At 36.9% G+C, this 23,074-nt stretch overlaps 1 protein-coding gene across 1 annotated transcript in view; it reads left to right on the forward strand.

The window, feature by feature from the left end:
* BICC1 (BicC family RNA binding protein 1) overlaps positions 1 to 23,074 on the forward strand; it is a 108,416-nt gene that overhangs the window by 54,448 nt on the left and 30,894 nt on the right. Inside the window, exon 3 of the mRNA XM_086616751.1 lies at positions 146 to 215. Within this exon, the coding sequence (XP_086472877.1) occupies positions 146 to 215 (70 nt within the window). The remainder of the gene's footprint in view (positions 1 to 145; positions 216 to 23,074) is intronic.

Here is a 23,074-nt window from a genome sequence, read left to right on the forward strand (position 1 = left end):
AGTAGTTAATGACTTGTGCTATTTATAAGTAATAATAGTCAACAGATTTAAAAATGGTAAACATAATGTTTTCCAAGAATGAGCTTTTGACTTTGTAGGAGAACAATAAAAGCTTAATTTTTCATAAATACTTTCTTTTTAACAGATTATGGAAGAAACAAATACACAGATTGCTTGGCCATCGAAGTTGAAGATTGGAGCAAAATCAAAAAAAGGTATTTTGTTTTGTTCTTTTTATGGGTTGGCATTAGTTGTCAGAGTAGTAAAACCATGAAGTAAACAATTCTGTCTTCAGAGTCACCATTTAAATACTGGACACCTGAAATAGTTCCATTTCAGTCTACTGTTTTTATAAGAATTTCTTGTTGAAGTTATCTCAGATTTATATAGATATTTTATGTAGAAACCTTTTTTCAGTAGCTTGCATGTCTGCAAGTACTTTATCAAGACTGTTGTACTTACTGTCTTTAGCATGTGTGCTTTCTTCTGTATAATTCTACGTCTCATCTGGATAATTTCTTTATTTTACAACAGCGAAAGCCTGTAAAGTCTTCCTGGTAACATTGTAGATCAGTGGGTATTCTGTAGGGTTTTTTTTGTTGTTGGTGGTTTGGGGTTTTTTCGTTTGTTTTGGTTTGGTTTGGTTTTTATGGAGTACAAAGATGTGTGTTGGTCAAGCCCAGTTAGAACAATATCTGCTCGTTGTGTCCCTGACAGACAGTCTGCATGCTTTATTGATCTCTTTAAGAAACCTAAACAGAGCTGTTTCTTAGGAGTGGCCAGTATTACATGTTTTAAATTATCCTTCTTTTGGAAGTACAGCCTACTAATGTGAACCAAATATTCAACCTGGAACATCACTCCTTGAAACAAGCCTTCTAGTTCTGTTCTTAAAGAATCATAGCTGTGACTGAATGAAAGGAATACTTAATTCCTCTTTTACAGGAAAAATGATATTGGCAGTGACTTTTAACATCGCATGTATTTCTGTTCAGGCTGATAGCTATTAAAAACCAAGAAAGTGGAGTTAAAATAATCTGTATGTTATATTTAGAATGTATAGGTGGAGATGTGGGCTAGCATTTGTAAATGAAGAAGGTCTTACAGGAAGAAAAATAATCTCTGTAGAAAGGTGCAGGATTAATAACATTTTTATGGTGTAAAGTGAGATTCAGTCTCTGAGGTACTTTCCCACATGGTATTGAAGTACCAATTGATTCAATTTTTTTATTCCCCCACTTGTATGGAAAAAGAATCTCAATTGAGAGGGGAAAAATGGGGAAGGAATTGAGACTGGAAAAAAATGCAGGTGTCACATGTATGTATATATTCATATGTGGGGTAAGGGAACTGACTGGTTGGGACTCTGGATTGGGACTGAGAGATGCAGCTTTATATGTAGATTTAGTGATCTCAAAGAGAAGATAATGTTAGTTTTGTGGTAAAGCTCTATCAGTATACGGAATGAATTTGAATACCAGGGGAAATAAAATGGCTAAAAGTTATAAGCTGATAATAAAACTAACAATTGAGGTGAGGGAATGCATAATGCAGCTGGCAACACTGAGTGCATCTGCAGTGGGAATGATTATCCTGGAAAGTCCTTATCCCAAAAGAAACTTTAGATAGTGATGGGCTGCAAACTAGGCATTTCAGCCGTACGCTATACTCATAAGAAAAAAATAAAAACGTTTCAAATGCCTGTAGACCGCAGAGTGGCTCTAGAGTTAAGACCTTTACTCCCTGGCTAGCTTGGCTCTGGGAAGTTGTGTGTATACATACACCTAAGATAGTAAATTACAATGTGAGTTCAAAGAACCCCTTAACCTAAAGGTTCCTATTTCTTGTGAAATAGCATGGTTTATATACTCTGTTTACACTTGGTGTCAATTGTTTGCAATTCTTTAACTTTCCATTTGCAGCTACAGCAGCTGTTTATATAGGGGAAAATATTCTAAGTGTTTAACATACTCTAGCTTCACTTAATGCCACTTTGTGATTGAGAAGAGAGTCTGCAACAAACAACTGGCCAGCTCCCCGGGGACTTGAACTCAGAACATGCTCTTCCCAGTGCCCTTGACTGGGAACCAAGTGCATGATAAGCAGTGCAGGAGAAGCAGTTACCAGTGGACAGTGTTGCACCCTAGCCATGCACTGCACCCCATCATAATCAAGTGATACCAGATTTTTCTTATAATTTTCCAGTATAATTTGCCTGCAGTTTCAGTAGCTTCACATTCTGTAGATGTACGTTGTGGCTTTTGGTCATTAACAGCTTTCCTCCCAAAATATGAGGGGAAAAACAATCATTAGGAAGACGTCTCTAGTTGTGCTATTGTTTCTGTCATATTATTTAGTCTATCATGAGACATTTAGGACTTAAGGTAGTGTCCTTCTCACTGCTGTTGGCAGTTTTTAATTTTAGATCGTCGATACTAAATCAGTAAGGAGGGAATACATTTTCTTTCTAATTACAACACATAGGTATTGAAATTTGCAAATGAGGTGTGCATAATAAGATTCAGCAGGGATGTGAAGATTAAGTTCTGTTTAAGACCCAGAATCTTTTTATGATCTTGTGGAAATAAATTTACTGTAAAGCTGGAGCACTAATGGTAGATGAGCTGCAGGTTGCTAAATTGTCTCTGTCCTATGTTACACAGGTTACAACTTTGAAATCGATGATTGCAAAAGTACTATATATTGAGTATCATAATGGTAATTCATTAACTCAAACTTGATAAATATTTTCTGGAATTTTTTCAATTGCAAAAGACTAATACCTGGATTTAGCATATGCAGAATTAAAAAAATTGCTAATTAAAATTTATTGGTTAATATCAAGTTGCTAAAATAGCTCTCTGCAAAGGCTAGAATTAAAAAATCTATTATCAAATCTCAACAGTTTAATAAAAAGCAAACCAGGAATTTCCTGGCTTTAATGAGCACCAGATGCTGCAGTCTTGCTGCAGTGATGAGGGGTGATGAGGGTTAAAGTATTTTGAAATACATGTTTAGAAAACACAGAAACAGATATAAATCTTCCAGTAGCATCTTTAAGCAAGCCATTTGTTCAGGTTGACAGAGAGATCCCATAACATTAAGGCTTCAGAGAGGGAAGCGAAACAGTTTAAAGCACTTCTGTAATGACTGATTCCTGTCCAGCAGTAATGAAACAATTGGCACTGACATGGTCTACCCTGCTTTGCATGGGTGCTGAAGAGTTCAGGGCATAACAAAACCTCATGTTCTGGAGGTTTGAGATCTTCTGTAGTCTAATGAATTAAAGATCAAACTGAGAGACAGCAACTTTTCTATCCATTCCCCTTTTGCTTTCAACATACTTTTTCGCTCTGTTATGGTTACTGTTCCTTAGGAATGCTATTAATTGTCTTTTAAAGATTTATTCAGTGGTATAAAAGTTCAGAGTAGATTGCCAAATCGTAAATGGTAAGATGCTGTAGTTGAACAAGCTCTTTCAAAGCAGGCGTAAGCTAACATTTTCTCCCTCTCTCTTCCCAAAGTACTGACCTGTCCTGCTCTCCTGTTCCTGTCCAGCCCTTTCTCCTGTGCTGTCAGTGGTGCTTATATTGTTGCATAGGGGACCAGGCTGGCTTAATACTAACTGTGGATGATATTTAGTATTGGAGAGGGGTGTCTGGGTCTTTTTGTGCACTTGCTAGCTGTTCTAACCCAAACTGTGTCCACAGTCTGCTTCACCATATGGTTGTATGACTCTGTAATGCTTAATGCATTGGGAGCAGGTGAACATCATGTTATTCAGCAGCAGTGCTTGTTTAGGCTAATTTAAGGTACTCTTTAGGAGCTTTAGGAAATGAATATATGTGAGTTTAGATTTCACTCATATTCCTTGCTTTCTTTACTTTTAATTTTTTCCCCCTCTATACAGGTGTGTGCCTTTGTATTTCAACAGCCATAACGAAGTTATGGGAATATGCAAGTGCTCAGAATGCAGATAGTCTTGAAATAGCATTTGGGTAACAACCAGCCTAAGAACCATTTCAGCTCCTGGAAACATAGTGGCTCTAGGGAGGAATTTGTTCGGAGAGTTGGAGCAGGGAAAACTTTGTGAGGTTAAAAAAGGTGGTAAGGGGAAATGCAAAGTAAGTTGAGCTTACAGAGCAGGGATAATTCTGAGTTATATTTCACTGTTCACTTTAAAAAAAGGCTACTTTTACTGAACTTCTGTTGCTCTTTTTTCTTTTTCTGTTCTTCCCATATTTTCATCCCTCTTCCACTTTCTCCAGATTACAATCTCCAGCTCTGTATTTGTCATCTGTTGAAGTTACCCATTCATTTCTTTTCTTTATTTCTTGAACTGCTCTTATTTCATTTCACCTGTTCTTTCATTTGCTCTTTTTGGTTTGGGATTTGTTGGGTTTTTGTTTGATTGGTTTTTGTTTGTGTATTTCTGTTTTTCCTCTCTGATTACTGATACATTTCAAGATGGTTAAGAAAAAAAAATCCAGTCCATGTTCTGTTTGTGTAATTTTTTTCCCTTCACCTGATTTTTCTTTTTGCTTATTATTTCATATTCTGTTTCAAAAATCAAGCTTCAGTAACTTTTTTAATTTAAACTACCTTCTAATATCAAAACATTTACTACATGCTGTTTTTCATGAGCATATCTCAAAGGCAAGTCAGGTACATAGCGTGTCAAATTGGTGTCTAAGGAGAATTGCAGGAGAGGAGGAAACAGTGATACTGAAGTCATTAGAAGAAAGACAATAATAACTAGTGCTGGGCACTGCTGGCATTCAGTGCCTCACAGCTTGGTTTCACGCGCTTTGCTTAAAACTTTGCCTTTTGCAAGCTGTCTTGCAAGCAGAGTCTAGTATTTCCTTCTTTGCGTCTTAAGCTGCTGAGAAAATATGCAAAATAAATTTAGCAACTGTAGTGCTGTATTTGATTCAATAACCGTACTGAGAGACTTGAACCAAATTAGTAAAATATTGTTCCCATTTGAGTGTTATTTAGACACAGGGAAGAGCGTTGCATGTGCCAGGAGGCATTATGATAAAAGCTAGAGACTTACTTTTTTTGTTAAAACAGCAATATCACTTCATGGTGGACTTTAAGGCCAAACTTGCATGCAAGTTATTGCCTTAGATATGAAGAGTAAGCTAAAATGTAATCTTTTTGTTGCTTCAGACCTTTAAGTCAACTTTCAATTGTATCCCAATATTGTAATAAAAGCTGAAGTTTACGTTTTGAGAGGAAGAAGGGAAGGAGAGAAGAGAGTTGTGGCATCAGGCTATGCAGCCTTATGAGTGTGTGCAAATACAGTGCTGTGTCATTTACTCTTTTGGCACAGATTTTCTGATAAAACTCCAGTCTGATTTTATGCTTTTCAGATGATTTCTTTTTCTCTTTAGAAATACTTGATTTTTCTCGATTTAGTTTGTCAATAAAATCTTTAAAAGGAGTGAAAACTTCTTTCGATGCTCAATCTCTTACAGTAAAATATCATACATGGAGAAGTGGTTAACATAAGAGCAGTTCAGCATTGTGCTTGCCAGTTTTTAGTGTCCTATGTGGAGACACTTCATAATTTACACACACGTTCCATGGAGAGATTACATCATTTCTTAAAACATAAACGCATTCTCAACTGTTATGCAATATTGCCTTCAGTATTTGAACTGAGCTGAATTCTACATTCATACAAAGGAGAGACTGCCTTTCCCAAGTAGAAATTTCAGTGAAACACATGGCGAAAGAGCTATAGATAACACCTCGAGTTGTTTGTTCCAATAAATTAATGCATGCAAGAAAGACGTTGTCAATGGTCATGTTCAAGCCTAATATTTTGTGATGAAGTGTCAGTGAAAATGGAAGAGTTAATAACCTTGTGCAGCATCGTTCTGTAGGAATTATGTGAGCTTTGAACAACATCATAACCTTTTCTAGTATGTCTGGTCTCTGGATTCTCCCTCTCCTCTCAAAAAAAAAAAAAAATCAACCCCAAAAAAACAACCCAACTGAAAACCGCAACCCCCAAAACCTCAGCAAACCAAAACACCCCTGAGCCCAGTGAGGCAGCAGTTGAGAAACTTTGAGCACTGTGAAAGGTGTCTGTGTGGCATAAATTGGTCTTGGGCCTTCACTTCAGGAGATTGTGTATCATGGCATTGATGATATTTTGTAATAAATACGAAGTTTAGAGAAATGAATGGATTTTTCTGCTTTCAGTTATCTCTGGAGTCGCTGGAATGCTAAAAGGATTTCAGTATATGCTACTAAACTTTAAGTTATATACTTAATCTTTTTCTAAATACCAGGTGGCTTGTTGTACTTCAGAGGCTGGCATGTTTGCAAAGTGCAGTTATATAATCTGAAATTTTCCCTCAGAAATTGGCCAGGTCTGAGTTTAGTCAAACAAACATAAAAGTAACTAAAAATTACCTAATAGTTTAGTCTATTTACTACTTTGTCTTATATAACTGCTTAAGTTGAAAACTGTAGACTTTTTCCAGCAGTTTGACATCTACAAGACTGAAGACCTTGCAGTTTAGATACATAATACTGTGCTGTATATGTACACCTCTGTATGTGTATGCATGTAAAACAATGACTGTTAGGATAGCTTTAATTTTGAAGTCTTCAGTGTTTTCCTTTTATCAGGTTTTACATGTACATGTTATTCCTACTTAATATAGTTGCAGCCATAACAGAACTTTTTAATTCTCTATTTTCCTTAAATGACTTTATTATTCTGGGCTGAAAAGGCATTAAGTTCTTTTTTCTTTTTCACAGTGCATATATATATGCTTTGAATTTTGTTTTAATTTTGTTGAAAAGTGATTTGGAACTGGCTGTATTGTGGAAAAACTGCAGTTGTTGGCAAAACAGCATCTATAAAATACCCCTGTTGAGCTTGGAGATCTTTACTTTCTCATTTTGATTGTGGGTGTGGAGACAGCATTGTTTGGCTCTTTGGATTCAAAAAATAATAATCTACCTCAAGAAACAAAAACCCAACCAACAAAAAAGTAAACTCCACAACCTCCTCACAATCCAAAACCTAATATGAGGCTTTGAAAACCCATTGATTTAAACAGCAAGAGTTCTGTTGTAATAAATTCTGTCCCGGTTCATTGCTTTCAGTAATGGTTACATTCTGTACAATCTAAGATGACCATTTCTTAAAGTGTTCCTAGAAGTGAATGGTAAGGAGGAATTGCTTGGTTTGTTTTGTGTTTGTGTGGTTTTTTTTTAATAAATGTACATATATAAAATCGGCATTTCAAAAAATGACCCTAAAAAAAAAATCTGTCCTATTTCGGTACTCTGTTAAACTCAATGTACTGTTTGTGCAATGTAGTGAGGGAGTAAAGTATCAGCTTTTTTATATCTGAATTAATGAATTCTTCATGGAGAAGATCAGTATAATCTGGAAAGTCAAAGGTATGTGTGAAGGTGTACATATACTTTTATATATAATGGCAGAACATAAGCAAAACTCTTCTGTGAATATGGACACCGAGGTTAACAATATTCTCAGACTTCTTTATATAGACTTAGTTGATGGCTGCAACCTGAACATAGAGATGTTTCAAACCAATTGATGTCTATTACATACACTGCTTGGCAAATTGAGACTTACGTATCAGGGCAGGAGGAAGAGGAATTTACATCTATATATAAACCTGAGCTACCATGTTAGTGTGTTTTTTTTGTTGGGTTTTTTTCTTCAAAAGAAATTAAAGGTTGTATATTTCAGAGATGGTTTAAGTTGCATGAAAAGATTTTCATTGCTAAGGCTAAATTTTGTAATCACACTTGCTTTGATCTCAATTCTTTGACTGTAGAAGTGAATCCTGCTACTTTTCTAGAAAATATGCCTGTATAAATTGTGTGTTAAAAGTCCTCCTATAACTTCATTCACTTCTAAAATGACAGTCTCTTCATTTGTAACCATATCTGACCTCTGAAACTGCCTAGAAATGATGTGGTGAATAATGGGAAGCAAAGCTTATTGTGCAGAAATGGCTTGTATGTTTGGCTGTACGTATCTGTGTTGCTAATTTATCAGTCTTTAAGCTTAAGAAGAATTCTCTTTACGGTAAATTACTGTAAAAGGAGCTCATAAATTGTGTTTCTGTAAATGCAATAATGCATTGAGTTTTATTTTGCATGTCAGTCTTAAATGCTGAGCCAACCTCACTTGAGAAGGTCACATGGCATCACTACCAAATAATTCAGACTTGCTGATGAAACAAGTACTATAAAAGTAATTTTTCATAATTTTGGTCAACTTTTGTTCTTGACCTTCTTTCATCTCTTTGTGTGCTGTTTCTAGTTACAATAATTGTAGCTTCTGCTGTTTTCACACAAAAAAATCAAAACAAATAGAGTGGAAGAGGGTGAACGTGGGATATAATCAGCTAATTTTCCTGCCTTAAATTCAGTGCTGTGAATAACCACATAATTGGCTTAGAGCCTTAAGTGTCGCTTAAAAAAAGAAAAGGAGAAAAAAAAAAATAATCAGGCCCTTGGAGACCTGCAGTGATCTGTGGAGCTTTTTGACAAACTAGCTTCTAATCCATTAAGATGCTTTTGAAAATTGTGCCTACTGTCTTGTAAGGCTATGCTTTAACTCTAATAGGAATTGAAAACGTATGGAATAGTGTCCACTTCAGAACAACCACAGGCTGTTCTATCATCTTTAACTGGGGATGTAAAGTGATGCAGAAAAGAGAGCACCTAAGCCTCTGGAGCGCTTAAATGCATAAGAAGAAAGGTAATTTTTGTATTGGTTCATGATCAAGTTGTAATTCCTGCTATCTCAGCATTGGTTTCAGTGCAGATGAATGGAAATACAGGTTCAAATTTCCCAATGTCATGCTGCTTCTTACAAAGAAAATGTACTGTATACCAGCTGGACCTCTGCCAGTAGCTCTATCACTGCTGCTGATCCGAGGATTGTTTTAGGCTCTTACAGTGCTGTTGGGTGCTTTCCCTTGTTCGTGTAGATCACCACCATTACAGGGCAAGAGAAATAGTCTCCTGTCAATAACCCATCAGATAAGGTGGGTGGAGGTGATGATTTGGTGGTTCTGTGCTATAGGAACCTGTTCCCTCGGGAGAGGATCTCTCTACTTGCTTACACATAGGTCAGTAAAAAGGTGCTATAACATGAACTTTTGAAGTTAGTCCACCTTGTTCCTGTCTGTAAGTGGAAATGGGATCCTAGTGCATCAGCTTGAGACAACTTTCATAAAATAGCAGTAGGCACAATAGCTTTTCATCACAATACCCCTACATTCGCCTTATGTTGCAAATAACAAAGCTGCACTTGGTTGTACGTTTTCCAAGTACTCCTAAAGGGAAGACTAGTAACTAATTTTGCTAGAAATGAAATCAGAGGAGGCAGAACTGTTTTCACAGCTGCTAAACAGCACGACTTTGCCGTCTTATCTCTCCTGCCTTACTGCATGCTTAAGATCTGCCCCTCTGCCTCCATAGCGACCTGCTAGGCAGCTCAGCCCTCCTGCCTGGCATGCCTTGGTGTCAGACCCGCTGGCGGAGAGGGCATTCAGCGCTGCTGGTTTATTGAGGCCTGTGCTCGTTTGTCAGCAGAATTTTTCTTAAAGCTATTTTAGTTTTGGTTCCCAAGGTATGAAGTTGTAGGTCTGACTTTATACCCGTTCAGTAGAGGTTTTCTTAAAAATCTTGGCGTTTAAATGCTTTTTCCTTGTTGGTGCCCATGACAACAGAACTGTTGATTTGGGTATTCTGTGTCAGCTCTCTATGCGTGGAGCAAAGTTCTTTTGCAGCTCTTACTTGACCTCACTAAAAACAAGAAAAAAGATTCATCCTGTTATGCAATTGTCCAGCTGATAACTGTGTATTAGTAGAGTTTTTTAAAAATTATGCTCGTACCTTAGAAGCACATGAATTTCACAGCATGTTTCTGCGCATTGAAGGTAGTCGTGTCAGGAGATAAAGGATGTTCTGTAATGTTTCTTGAAATGCTAACAAGATTTGAGGGGGGAAAAAGGATAATTTCTTATATTTGCACTTGCTTCTTAAAAATAAAATTTCAGTCAGATGTAGTACATGATCAGGGAAACTAAGTTTTTTCTGTTCCTTAGAATGCCATTAAATTTATTTTCATACTTGACGTTTCTGCAGCAAAGCTAACGCTATTCTGCATTTCCCCATAGGTAAAAAGGGATTAACTTGATCAATGGGGAATCGTGTAGCTTTTTTTAAATCATGCAAGTTAGGTGAAATAGAACTGAAGAGTTACATAATCTGAAGTGCAGAATAACTTCATTTTGGAAGTTCTTTCTAAGATGAGGTACTTGCTAAATTATTTTATGCCTTTCTCTAATTATGCTGGATTGTTACTTCTCCTTTGAATTGCTTAAAATCGGTTTATCTGACTTAATCTTGCTTTGATGTAAATCAAATAGGCATATTCAAAAGAAATAAGGTGACAAAAATGCACTAATAGCCTGCATTGTCAGTGACAATCATCAGAATACAGAGAAGGGAGGTTGGATAATTTCTGTCAATCAGTTAGGCATTTTAGTCTGTCAGGCTTTAGAATGCAGCTCTTGGGGAGGCTGCAGTCATCTGCTTGTGGTGCTATAACTGCTTGTTAACTGTTACCACTCATTAATTCTCTTTTCCTTTTGAGAAGGGATTATTCATGCTCTTCAGTGTTTTCCATAAGAGAAGATAAACTCTTGGTGTCAAATGTCAGTTGAAGCCCATATCACGTTTTTGTTGTTTTGGTTTTTAGCATGTACTTTTTCCTGGGTTTTGTTGGAGAAGCATTGAGAAAGGGGAAGTGTCGTGTTTCTTCTTTTCTCAACTCACTCCTGCTTCCATGTGTTTAAGTCATAATGGTTCAGAAGGTTTCAAGTGATGTCGAGGTTCTTGATGCCAATCTAATGCATTATTGTATGAAAAAAAATTTGACATTAAAACGAAAAACTTATTGTAAGACCAGTTGAAGATGCTAATTTAAACATATCAGGTATGCATTAAGCATTGGTCAGTGAATGGTAATGATGTGTTAGGTTAGCAAACATGATTCGAATTTTTGTTTTGATTTGGAACAAAATTATTCTGAGTGGAGGAGACTAGGATTCCAAAACAGCTTTCAAAAGCATGGAGAAACTGGCATGCAGAGCAGAAATCCACTTGAGGACCTTGTCATGGTTTAAAAAAAGAAAAATAAAATCTTATGCTCACCAGTATTACTGGAGAGAACACTACATTTTTAAATTCTGAAAGAATAATACCTAATGTGTGATATTCTGTAGCTGATAAAATATTTTTAAAGTCTTTCCTGTTTCTTATTACTGTGTTTCTGTAACTGCTATCCAAAGAGCAGTCTTCTCCAAAGAAAGCCAGTGCCTCAGCTGATACTCCAGGCTTTCCTGCTGACCATGGCACTTGCAGGTGGGGCTGGCTACTGTGTTGCCCTCTTCAAACCTGTGCAACTCCTATTAACTGTCTAGAATTACAGTGTAAGAGTAGCATCCTGTCTTGGCAAATCTCTTTATGTAAATGAAATTCTGAATATTTTTTTTTAGATTGCTTTGGTTTCAAACATTCTTTATAGTGTACATTCTAAATATAGACTGAGTCTGTGCCAAAGACCAAGTGCAAACACACAAAACCATCATTGAGAGAAAGTCTTTAATGACTTCCTCTGGAAACTGTAATTTGAATCATATGATTATTCTGGAGTAGCAGTAGGAGGGAATATCTGAAAAATAACTGTAATATGGTTTTCAGAATTTTAAGCTTTTCATCTGTACAAACTTAACTTTGTGTAAACTGTGCTATTCATTTTATTCCTTGATTATTTGGCAAGACTAACATTTCCTGTAAAGCAAGTCAGATCTAAAGAGAACAAAATCCAGAGCAAAAATGGTGTTCTTGTGATTCCCCCACCCCCAGTTTTTAGCAGTTACAAAATAATTGTTATTTTATGGTAAACGCTTGTCGAGAACTCTGGTAGCCTGTAGTTTTTTTGGCTGTGTGGCAGCAATTGAAGCTGCTGAATTGGTATAGTTTAACTAGTGAGACTGATGCCATCTGGCAATGTTTATCAAACGAGGCTAGTCACTGAGGACTGTTGGCAACATATACTCCCTATGTTAACTCCTGTGAAAGGGAAAGGCAAATGATCTCTTGTTAATGGGAAGAAAGCTGTGAGAAAGGAAAAAATTGGGAATGAAGTGGAATGGGGGAAGTGAGAGACATGGAGAGGTAATGAGAGACTGATGAAGACCCTTGAAGACAATTGGAAAGAGGTAGGTGTGATTCAGCAAATGAATGGTAGGAAGCATGAGGTAGAGTGGGAGTCTTAAAGAAATTAGGCTTTTGAAAGAGCAGAATAGTAAACAGTAAATTACAAAGATGATGTAAAGAAAATGTACGTGCAAAGAAGTAGAGAGGAGCATTACAGTGCAGTGTTCATAGGTGTCTGACGTAGGCTTCCAATACGTATCTTTGTCTTATGAGACTGGATGCAATTCTGAAGTTTCTGCTTGATTAATATCCTGGGGAAAAGCTGGTAAACACCACTGTATTCATGCAGACTTTCATTACTGTGCTAGACCAGTGATTACTGGGAACAGTGACACGTTAGGTATTTATTCTCATATCTAATATCTTTGTGCTACTTCCATAAAGATGCAATTTAGATGACTGCAATTTCAATTTGTTAAACGTTTAACAGATGTCTTGTCTTGCGTCAAAGCATATGTATGATTTAAAACACTGGGAACGCAAGACATTAATTTCTAGTCCATGGGAATTGAGGATATATTGGCACTTTCTGCTAAAAATCAGAACAGAATTAGAATGTGTGCAAGTGAAACAAGACAGCAATAAAAAAGATTAAGTTTGAGTGCAACTGTCGTCCAGTTTATTAGATTTGCGTCCAGCGCAATGTCAAATAATATCATCTGCTTGGTTTTGCAATGCTGGAGGAGAATAATAGCCAAGAAAGTGAGCTGAGAAAATACTGGGCTTCAAGAACATGCAAGCTGTTTTGTGGAACCTGCTTAAAATATTGCCATGTCAAACATTTCCCACCAAAACTTTTAGTAATAAGTTTGTAGAGTTACAATACACTATATATGTGCAAAATACATTGCTTTGTATATTTCTCCTCTCCTTTTTCTATGGTAATGGAGTGCAGTGAGAAGTTGAGCTCACCTTAGCTTTTCTGCCTGCGGGTACTGTCGTGTGGGAAACTACAAGCATGAATTGACTTGATTATAGATACACGTTAGATCACTTAAAAGAAATCCAAACTTTCAGAATGAGCATATGCTTTCTGGGAGGGGAATAAAACACTGAACATGACTGTTCTGGTGCAGTATTTCTTGTTTTATTTTCTGCTTTTAAGAAATCTGCCTGAAATGTAAGAAGATCCAGTGACTTCCTATCCCTAAAATGATTGCAATGTAGTAGTATCTTCTGTTAAATGTTCTGATGTACTGTCTTATACTGGGCAGTGTTTTCATTGGTCGTTAATTGATGGGATAGTATGTATTTATAAAATTTGCAAAGGGTATGAAGTTGACAGAGAACAGAATTCACACCCCAAAAAAATTGGTGAAATGTTGCAAAATTAGTAACAGTAATGGTAACTCAACACAGGCTGCTTGAAGAAGAAAGATCAAGTGCACAGGATTGAAGAAAGGGATTTAAACATCTTTGTGTACCACTGATTAAACAGACACTACAGTGTGTTGCTGTATCCCGGAATAAAGCAAACTGGGATGTATATTCAGGCTCATTATTCATAAATTAAATATTTTTGTGCAACTTAGTACTGCTGAGATTTCACCTATGAAAACATACTGGTTACCAGTCCTGATCTTCAGAGTTTGGACAGTTTAAAGAAAATCCAGGAGAAAACAAAGGAGATGCTTTCAAACCAAGAACTGGGAAGAATTTTTAAAAAATATAGTGCTATATATAATGAAAAAAAAAAAACCAAAGGCTATGTGGGAATAGGAGAAAGGTCATTATTATCATTGTCTGCTTAGGGCAGGATTAAAAGCAAACATTTCTGTCATAGAGATTTCCCTTGGATTTTAGGGAGAACAAGGATAGTTAATTATTGTAATAAGTTACGTAGGCTTTGGAGTCCTTACTAGTGAAGATTTTTCAGGACAGACTACATAACTATCAACAGTGCTCTAGTATACTAGATCCTGCCACAAAAGTGGCTTAAATGACCACCTGTATTAGTTCAGTTCTTCACTTCTAAGACTTTTTGAAAGACCTGATCCAGATTTAGATGCTTACTGAAGGACGCTGCAATAAGGAATCCATGTAGAACAGCCATGACAGCGCACATCTGTGCACTAGGGAGCGGAGCAGACTTTTGGATTCTGTAAGTAAATACGAGATTTATTTCAGAGTGAAGGGGTTAGAAGAAAAATAAGCAACAAAAAAATTACTATAGAGAAGGCCATTTGTAGCACAAACTACTGGTAAAATGTGAGACCAGAGATAATAAAGTCTAGGAGCTTATGACAAAATGGATTATGCCTTTAGTCAGCTGACTCTTTATATTAAAAACATACTACTTAGCAGTGTAAATAGCATACCAGCCCAAAGGAAGAAATTGTCAAGGAGTAAGAGATTTTTTTCTCCCCTTCTCTTCATCCCCAATATACAATGAGAGACAGGGATTTTTTTTTTGTGCATTTTTTTTCCTTTTTCCTCTTCTGTCATTTTAATAAATAAAACTTCAACCACAGTCATCACTGACTTCAGCAGCAGCTGAAAATGAATGCCTGGTAACTTATATTTGAGTGCCTAAATTTAGGTTCCTAAATCTGTATCTGCCAGCAGTGTCCTTTGCTGTTCTGTTCTCATCTGCTGGCAGGGAAAAGATGTGAGCACAGAACTGAGCTGCGAGTTGGTGCTCTGGGGGGATCGTTCCTCATGGGTGAGATTATGCAGAATTTTTTGCCTTTTTTTAAGTTCTGTCACTTTTCTTGCCACGGCCCCAACTTTTTGCAGTTGTAGTATTTCACAACCAGTACTCTGCCATTAGCAGTGCCTAGACACTAAGAATGAAGTGGTGAATATTGTGCTATCCCAGCCAGTTTTGCTAGTGGATGGCAGGTTACTAGGTTTGTTGTGTCCTTTGAACCAAGGCTCTTACGTGCAGCAGCTCAACTGTGCCTCCCCTGGCCTTTCGCTGCCTTATTAGGTGGAGAAAAGCCAGTCAGGTACAGAGCAAATATTTGGAGTAGATCAGAGTAAATGGTTATGAAGAACCATAGGATAGCTCTGCATGTCCGCGGTTCTATCTGTAGAAGAAAGCTGTAGGACAAGCAGCTCTTCCATTTTCGCTGAGTTGAAAGGACAGGCTCTGGAACTGCTGTGAGAGGATGGAGAGTTTGCTTTTTAAAGCTGCCGTGCCTTTCAGAGGGAAGGTGGGACTTCAGAGGGCTAGATGAGCAAACTGAGACTTCTGGGAGACAGAGGGTTTGTATTTGTGCCACTGAAGAGTTTTGTAATGAAAATGTTGCACATATCTACTTCCTGCTATTAAAAAGGACTCTTTCCCCTCACTTGCTGACCTTTAGTTGCCACTGGCTTAACCACGCCAATGATACAGCTTGCTTTTTTATTGGCATGGGCAGGCTAAAGTTTTATCTAGACAGTGAGGTATGTAAGGTGATAGCTGCTAATTAAAATATTGACATAATGCTATGCCCAGCATTGACTTTCAGGAGTTAAACCGGCAGGGTAGTATATGGAGAGTGCTAGGTCAGATTTTTGAGTTTCTCTCAAGCAGTGTCTTTGTTTTCTAAGTCTTGTGTTTGCAGGTGATTTTTCGAAGTGACTCTTATCCCTGGTAGTAGCAGTAAAGAAAAAGAAATATTTGCAAAAATTCTTTAATTCTGGTTGAAGCTTGTCAGAGTAAAATCAGTTGAAGGCAAATTTTGAATATGGCATAAATTTATTATTGATTGAATTATAAATTTTTACTTTTAAACTGTACTTATGAGCTAGAATTTTACTTCAACTTTTCTACAGTTAATGGAAAATTTATCTTCTCCCACAAATATTTAGACAGCCAAACCATGGGGACAATTTTCAACTGTCTTACATTGTTAGTCCACAGCTGTTCCTCTGCTTTTTCCTGGTTTCAATTGATGGGATATGATGGATTTGTAGGAGATGTTGGAAAGGGGCTGTAACTTTTTAAATTTTTTTGCTATAGAGAAATAGTGGAAAACTAGCAATGGGAAACTTTTTTTTTGCTTTAAACTGTGAATATAGAACTTGAAACAAAGACTTTTGAGATTCTCAGCATCTCACAGCCACCCTTTTTCTAAGCAGACCTATTCTCTACCTGAAGGCCCAAATTTTATATACCTCACTATCTTCTAGTCTAGTTTTTCTATAATTTGCCAAGAGTGATGGTATTTTCATATTTTGCAATCTGAAATACAAGCATGCACACAGAATATGCAGTCTCTTTCATGAGTGGCTGTTCTCCTTAGGCTGAGATAGAAAACTGGAAAAGTCCAGCTGTTTTCTCTGTTTATCGTGTTTGGCTTGTGAATATATCAAGGAAAATAATAATTGTAGTTTTAATAGTTCTCCAAGTTTTCATCTTAGGTGCTCGCTACTAAGCTTTCTAATTAACCTACAGACTACCTGTTGCAGTTTTTTTAACTATTGCTTACTCTAGCCCAACTTTGCAAATGGTAGATGTGTTGCTAAGGCAATGAACACATAATTGACTTAAAGATTTAAAGCAAGTATCTTGCTGACATTGTGTTTATTGTTTGGAATGCCAGATTAATTACAGCATGTATTGCAGTCGCTGTGTTATGAGCTACATCTGCTTTTTGTTAACTTTCTCTGTAAATGAGAAACTGACAGTGCATACTGTTTCTCATTCTGAAGAAAAATTCCCCAAACTCTATAATTATGTACTTTAAAAATTAAAGAACTGTTATGTTTAGATCACAAGTTCGTTTATTTCTTTTGTTTCTGGAGGAGCTGACCCAAGCATAGCTGACTCCTCCCTGTTTTGCAATAAGTAAATTAACAGAAGACTGTCCCAGGCTATTTGAATCTTGGCCGCAGGAGTTCATGTTGGTTCTCTTCGATCCGAGCAGATAGACACGCACAAATCCACAGCATCCCTTGTGCCAGCAGCTGGCAGCAAATACTTCATTTACTGGAGTTATTTAAACGAGCCTCCAGATTGCTACCATTTCAGAAACCAGCCAGATCATTGAATTCTCTCCTCTTTGCTTGCAGCGTGGGTGACAACTGAGAAGCCTTTGTAAGGAAGGCACGTTCTCTTGAGCCTTTTATCTTGTTTGCGGTGAACTTGTCAATTCTTCTGTGTTAGGTGTGCGTGTGTTCCTACAGCAGTGAATGCTGTTTCTATGTAAAAATGTGAAATTATGAATTTGTATCAGCTCAGAGAGACACAATACGTTTATGGTCACATTTCTGAATGATTCAAGGAAACAAATTCTAAGTAGCAAAGGTATCAGCAGGTGGACATGGTACTTTAAGTAAACTTACGGTAGGGTGATTTGAACTATGTTCATTCCTGTAAGAAGAGTAGTAATGAAGTTTTGGGGTCTTCCATTTTTTGATTAGAGCTTGCTGTACTTGCTGTAAAGAACAGCAATTTGCTTATACTCAGGCAGATAAGAGAGAGCCAAAATATAAACACAGTTGTAATATGAAGGGAATTATCAAGGGGCTTGACATCCAATGAAATGGTTTGGCAGTAACTATAGTAAAAACTGAAATTTTGAGCTCTGGAATGTAGTAATATAAACTCTTATCATTGTAGTTAAATTACTTGGGAATACAAGTTTGTCACAATCTTTCAGTGAAAACTAGAATTAGCTGACATACTGGTTTTGGATTTTTAGGGGCTTCTATCTATTAGCAGATAACTTGCAGTGTGCTCTGTACTGCGTTTACATGTAAACTAGAGACTGACATAGTCTTCCACTCTGTGATCCCCATCCTCCTATTTAAATTCAATTTTAGGGCACACAAAAAGCAATTTATCAGAATGACTGCTGACATTTACATCACATAAATGTTCAACAGGCAATTAATTTTCTAGAAGTGAGTTTTGCAATTGGTCTAATACTGGAGAGAGACAGACAAACAGATGAAATGCAGAGAAGATTCATCTAAGAACAGCTCAGGGATGATTTCCTGATTTAAAAGGCAGTATTTGTGATCTTTCAGGTTTGTTTTTTTTAAGCATATCACAAAAATTACTTACAGGGAACAATGTGGATAGTGTGTTGTTTACTTGCTAAGAACCCCTCCCTGGAAAGAAAAGCAGAAGATTTTAAGTAGGTCACTCTTCTTCAGGAGATGAAAACTCACTTCCTGGATCAGCTGCAAACTACCTGAATAAGAATAATATTTTAATTTCAGATATACAGCTGTTACAGTGCAATGTGAATACTACCATGCTAAAAGCCAAGAAACGGTAGATTATTATATGATTAAAATGTGTAATGCAGTATTCATGTAAAAAATGACTTGTATAAAATAGTCTTGACATTTTCAACAGTCATAAACAATTTCCACTAATTATTTTCTGGATTAGGTGCATCACAAATGGATTTAGAAGAAAGATGAAAACACTACTTCCTCTACCTGCCTATTTGCTTTTTTTTCTTCCTGGAGACTACAGCCTGCACAGCATTGATAGCTGAAAAAGCTATTACCTTGCCATGCTGGCTGTAAAAAAAAAAAAAAAAAAAAAAAAAAAAAAAAAAGCACCTTGTGCTTTTAAAAAATAAAAATGAATAATAATCTTGTTCAATGAATGGCAGAAACTAGTTGATAACAATCATAGCAATTTTGATTTAAATTTCGTGCACTTAATATTATCATAACTTCAAAATATGTATTGATGTCTAACATTTCAAATTTCAAACCCAAGATATAAAAACGTAATGTATGTGACAATGATAGAACTTTCTGTAACAAAAAGAAAATGACTGCCTTCCTTGTAGCTTCAGAAAGAGTTAAGGAGGCTTTTCTTCTCTATTATATATCTATTATAAGTAATGTTATTTGTATCTGGTAGATGAAAATACAAAATAGGCAGTGAATATGATCTGCTTGCACTTGAGTTCTCTTTCGTAAGAGACTACTAAGCCATTAAATCAGTATTGGACTGTGGACTGTTAGACTAGTGTTTTACTGGATTGTCAGTGCTGTAAGAAAATCCCTGTATTGGGCTGCTGTGTGTCTTTATTATGCCTGTGTCTGTTTGCATGCTCTGTGTACCAACAGCACACAGGCAGCTGATGCAGATACATCACGCACTAGGATTTATGAGCAATACGCCAATGACTTCTCAAAATACACAGATGTTATTTTTTATTACAAGTAAGAAAAAGTAAGTACTGTAAATAACGTGTGTGCAAGATAAGTAACAAAAGGTCTGTGAGAGCTCTAAACTCAGTCTTTAACAGTAGTTGATAGATTCATAGATTTCTAGGTTGGAAAAGACCTTAGAGATCATCGAGTCCAACCGTCCCTAATCCCCATTAAACCATATCCCTAAGTAGTTTGTCCACCCTATTCTTAAACACATCCAGGGATGGGAACTCAACCACCTCCCTGGGCAGCCTATTTCAAGGCTCTAATTCAAATGGTAAAACCGTCTAATGGGTGTCCATTTCACTCTGTAGAAGTGTGATACTAAAGCAGAGCAAGTAGTAAAGTGTTTGTAATGGTAACCAAAAATAGTATGTTTGACTGTCTTTGGCTTTAGTCACCAGGTGTCTGATGTCCTATCTAGAACCAACTCTTTCCATCTTCCTGATAACATTTCATCTCATTTTGATTCTCAAGAGGTTCTGTTTCTCCGGTTCACTCAGGTGTATCTAGTGCATTAGTCTTTGCTGAAGACTAGCTGCCTCTTCCTGTTCCAGCCACAGAATTCAAGGCTTTCCAATGGCCGTAGGAAAACGGGCTCACGCAGTGGAATGGAGTCAGTCAGAGCAGTGAGACGTTAAAAGGCACAGCAGTAATCAGGCAGCGTGAAGATGCAAAGTAAGCGTAGTTGGATTTGCATGTGGGAGAATTTGCAAAGAAAGCTGAGCTTGAAGGCAGGCATTTAGGCTCATGAGTCACATGTTATGATGCTTTTTATTTAGCAAAACACAGCCACAATGACTCTTCTTGCAATTGTGTGTGTAAGGAACTAAAATTATCTCAAGGCTTATGCATCAAAATTGTAACCTTGAATATGACTCTGTGTGCAGTGAAGATATAATGGTGTTATTTTTCATAGGAATGTTGTGGGTTGGGTTGGGGTTTTTGTTTGTTTGTTTTTAAGTCCTCTATTAAGTTGATCTTACAACTCTATAGCTTTTTTCTTCTCTTCATTTCTTATTTTCTTTCCCAAGCATTGTGGTTGTATGTTTGTGCTTGAGATGCAATGCCAACGGACATTTAAGTAATGAACCGTGGATTCATTGGTTCCATGCTGAAAAAAGACATAACAGACTTCGTGTCCTGCTGAGAGATTGCCTTGCCTTGGGTGGCTGCTTAGGCTAAAGGCTGGAGAACAACTGCCCAAGAAGCAGCAGAATTGCAGCATGACATGTGCTTCTTAGCATCTGAAGGCATTTATAAAATGTCCCTGATGACCTTTTTTTTTTTAGAAAAAGTAAAATAAGGAATTTAAGCTAAATATGATGGTAAGAACCTGAAATTGTGTAACTGAAATGGAGTCTCTGGGTGATTACAATTAATTCATTCTCATTTCTTCTTTTCAGGTTTTCTTCTTCTCCACCTTGGCCTTCCCCTTCTCCCTTCAAATCTGGTCACTTTTCTGTTTAAATTGCCATATGTTCTGTTACCTCTTCCTTGTCTTACCTCTTTGCTTACACTTTAAGAGAAGTCTTTTCAACTTCATTTCCTCTGTCACTGGGTCCGAAATCCAGTCATCAATAGTTTGTTTCTCCAAAAATAATAAGTTATGCAGGTAATCTATTTTTTTTTAAGTTTATCTCATGTTTATGGCTAATTTTCACTTAATTCTGGGCATTCTGAACATTAATTTTAGGTGTTCTGCTGGGATGTTTCAAGACTAAGAGACCTGAATGTGAGATTCAGCTATGATTTGATGTATAAATGCTACTTATTTTATTTCTTTTCATTTGTGAGACTACACCAAACAGATATTTCACTTTAAGTAGCCATTTTATTTAAAGTAGCCCGTTATGGATTTTAAAGTTTTCTTTTGAACTACACTACAAAATCTTTGAGAAACAAGATTCTTCGCTCTGCTCTACCAGATGTTGCACAGCATTTCTTCAGTTTTGTGTGTGTGTGAGGTTGGTGTTTTACCCAGTCTCTGCTTCATTAATGTCTAGGTGTATGTGTGTTTCTGTATGTATATATGTATTTATAAATGGTGGAGAGAAGTAGGGAGGGGATAGTAGGCTTTTCTGTCATACAGTTGTTACAGTGCAGGATTGAAAAGCAAAACTCTGATATTTAATACTCCTCAGGTGACTACATAACAGCAATCAAAATGCAAGAAGAGCCAAGGGTTGCATGTAAACTTCTTTCCCTGGAGCTCAGGGAGAAGTGCAACAAGTGTTTACTTTTTCTCAGCTGCCGCCTTGTATTCTGAGTAGAACAGAAATTCTTCTCAAGATGGCTTGGAGTTAGATGCCAGTAAGAGGGGAAGTTAGGAGTTAAAAAGATCTGAGAAGACAGAGTCTTTCAAATGTGTGCACACATATAGGTAGTCACTTCAGCTCTTTGAGAGGACGTTTTGTAACAGCTCTTGGTCCACAACAAACAGGTCCAGTAGAATGCCCAGAGCTTCAGGATATGTCTACTCTGAAGACAGTATTAATTTCTTGCAGCCCATGTTGAGTTTTGTGATGCTTTGGGTAGGCTTTTGATCATGTCCAAGTAAACTACTTGAAATCTTGTTCAGAGATGATATTGCAGTCTAGTTTTAACTACAAAAAAATCCCCAACCCGAAACAAAGAAACTCGAATCATTGAGTGGTATGTCTAATGATACAGGGGGAGTCTGCAGTAGGAAATGGCCCGTTGCATTCTGCCTTAATACATGAGTAGCTTTTTTTTCTTCTCTGGTTTTGATACTGGGAGGGTGAAGTAAATGCACTGGGGTGCATTGGAGAGAGGGTGAGAATTCTTTCAAACTGATAAGCCAACAGCAAGAAGTGCCCAAGCACTTGCTTATTCAATTTGGTTACTTTGCATATGCCCTTAATCAGGAGTATTTGCTGCCTGCTCTTAGCCTTAGTGTTTCTTCTCCATGGGAACAGATTGAGCCTTCTTCAAGTCTATCTTGGCTATCATCAATCTATCTAGTTTGGTCAATGAAAGTCCACTCTAACAACTGTACACCCAGGACTTCCTAATTTTTTTAAAGCATTAAATAAATTGGTTTAATTCAGTTATCTCTTTTTTTCATATTGATGGGAAGTCCTACTTGACCTTTTGATTAATTCACTTGTCTTATAGACCTATGCTTCATCTTGTTGTTGTAGGCTGAATGATGCACTTATTCTTTCAGTTGAGAAACATACTGACTTAAATGTGTTTATTTGGCTTTTATTTTAACTCCTCATATAGCTCAGTGTGATTTTGCTAGTAATTTTGGGGCAGATATTTTCATAACTTGTCCTTAAAAACGCTAGGTCTCTTTTGTCTTTGTTTTTCTTTGAATGGCTCAAGTTCAGTAATACTCATGGGCTATTCAGATCCTAATCAGCTGCTTATTAAGAATGATTGTTGTCTGCCCTGGTGTTGCCCAGTTGTCTAGCTATTTTTAGACTAGTGGCATTTCTGTAACTTAAGTAAAGTCTATTCATTGTGTAAACAAGGTAGATGCATAGCTGTGGTCTGAAGAGCTTGCCCAGACATTAAATGTAACATCTGATTTGCAGGAGACACCTACATAGTTAAATTTGTTAGTTATTTTAAATACATCGTGCCTGACAAAAGCTAGTGTAGATGCACGTGCACTGGCACAAATGTATTTTTGCTT

The sequence above is a fragment of the Tauraco erythrolophus genome, chromosome 9 (genome assembly GCF_009769465.1).
Source record: "Tauraco erythrolophus isolate bTauEry1 chromosome 9, bTauEry1.pri, whole genome shotgun sequence".
Classification (NCBI taxonomy): Eukaryota; Metazoa; Chordata; class Aves; order Musophagiformes; family Musophagidae; genus Tauraco; species Tauraco erythrolophus.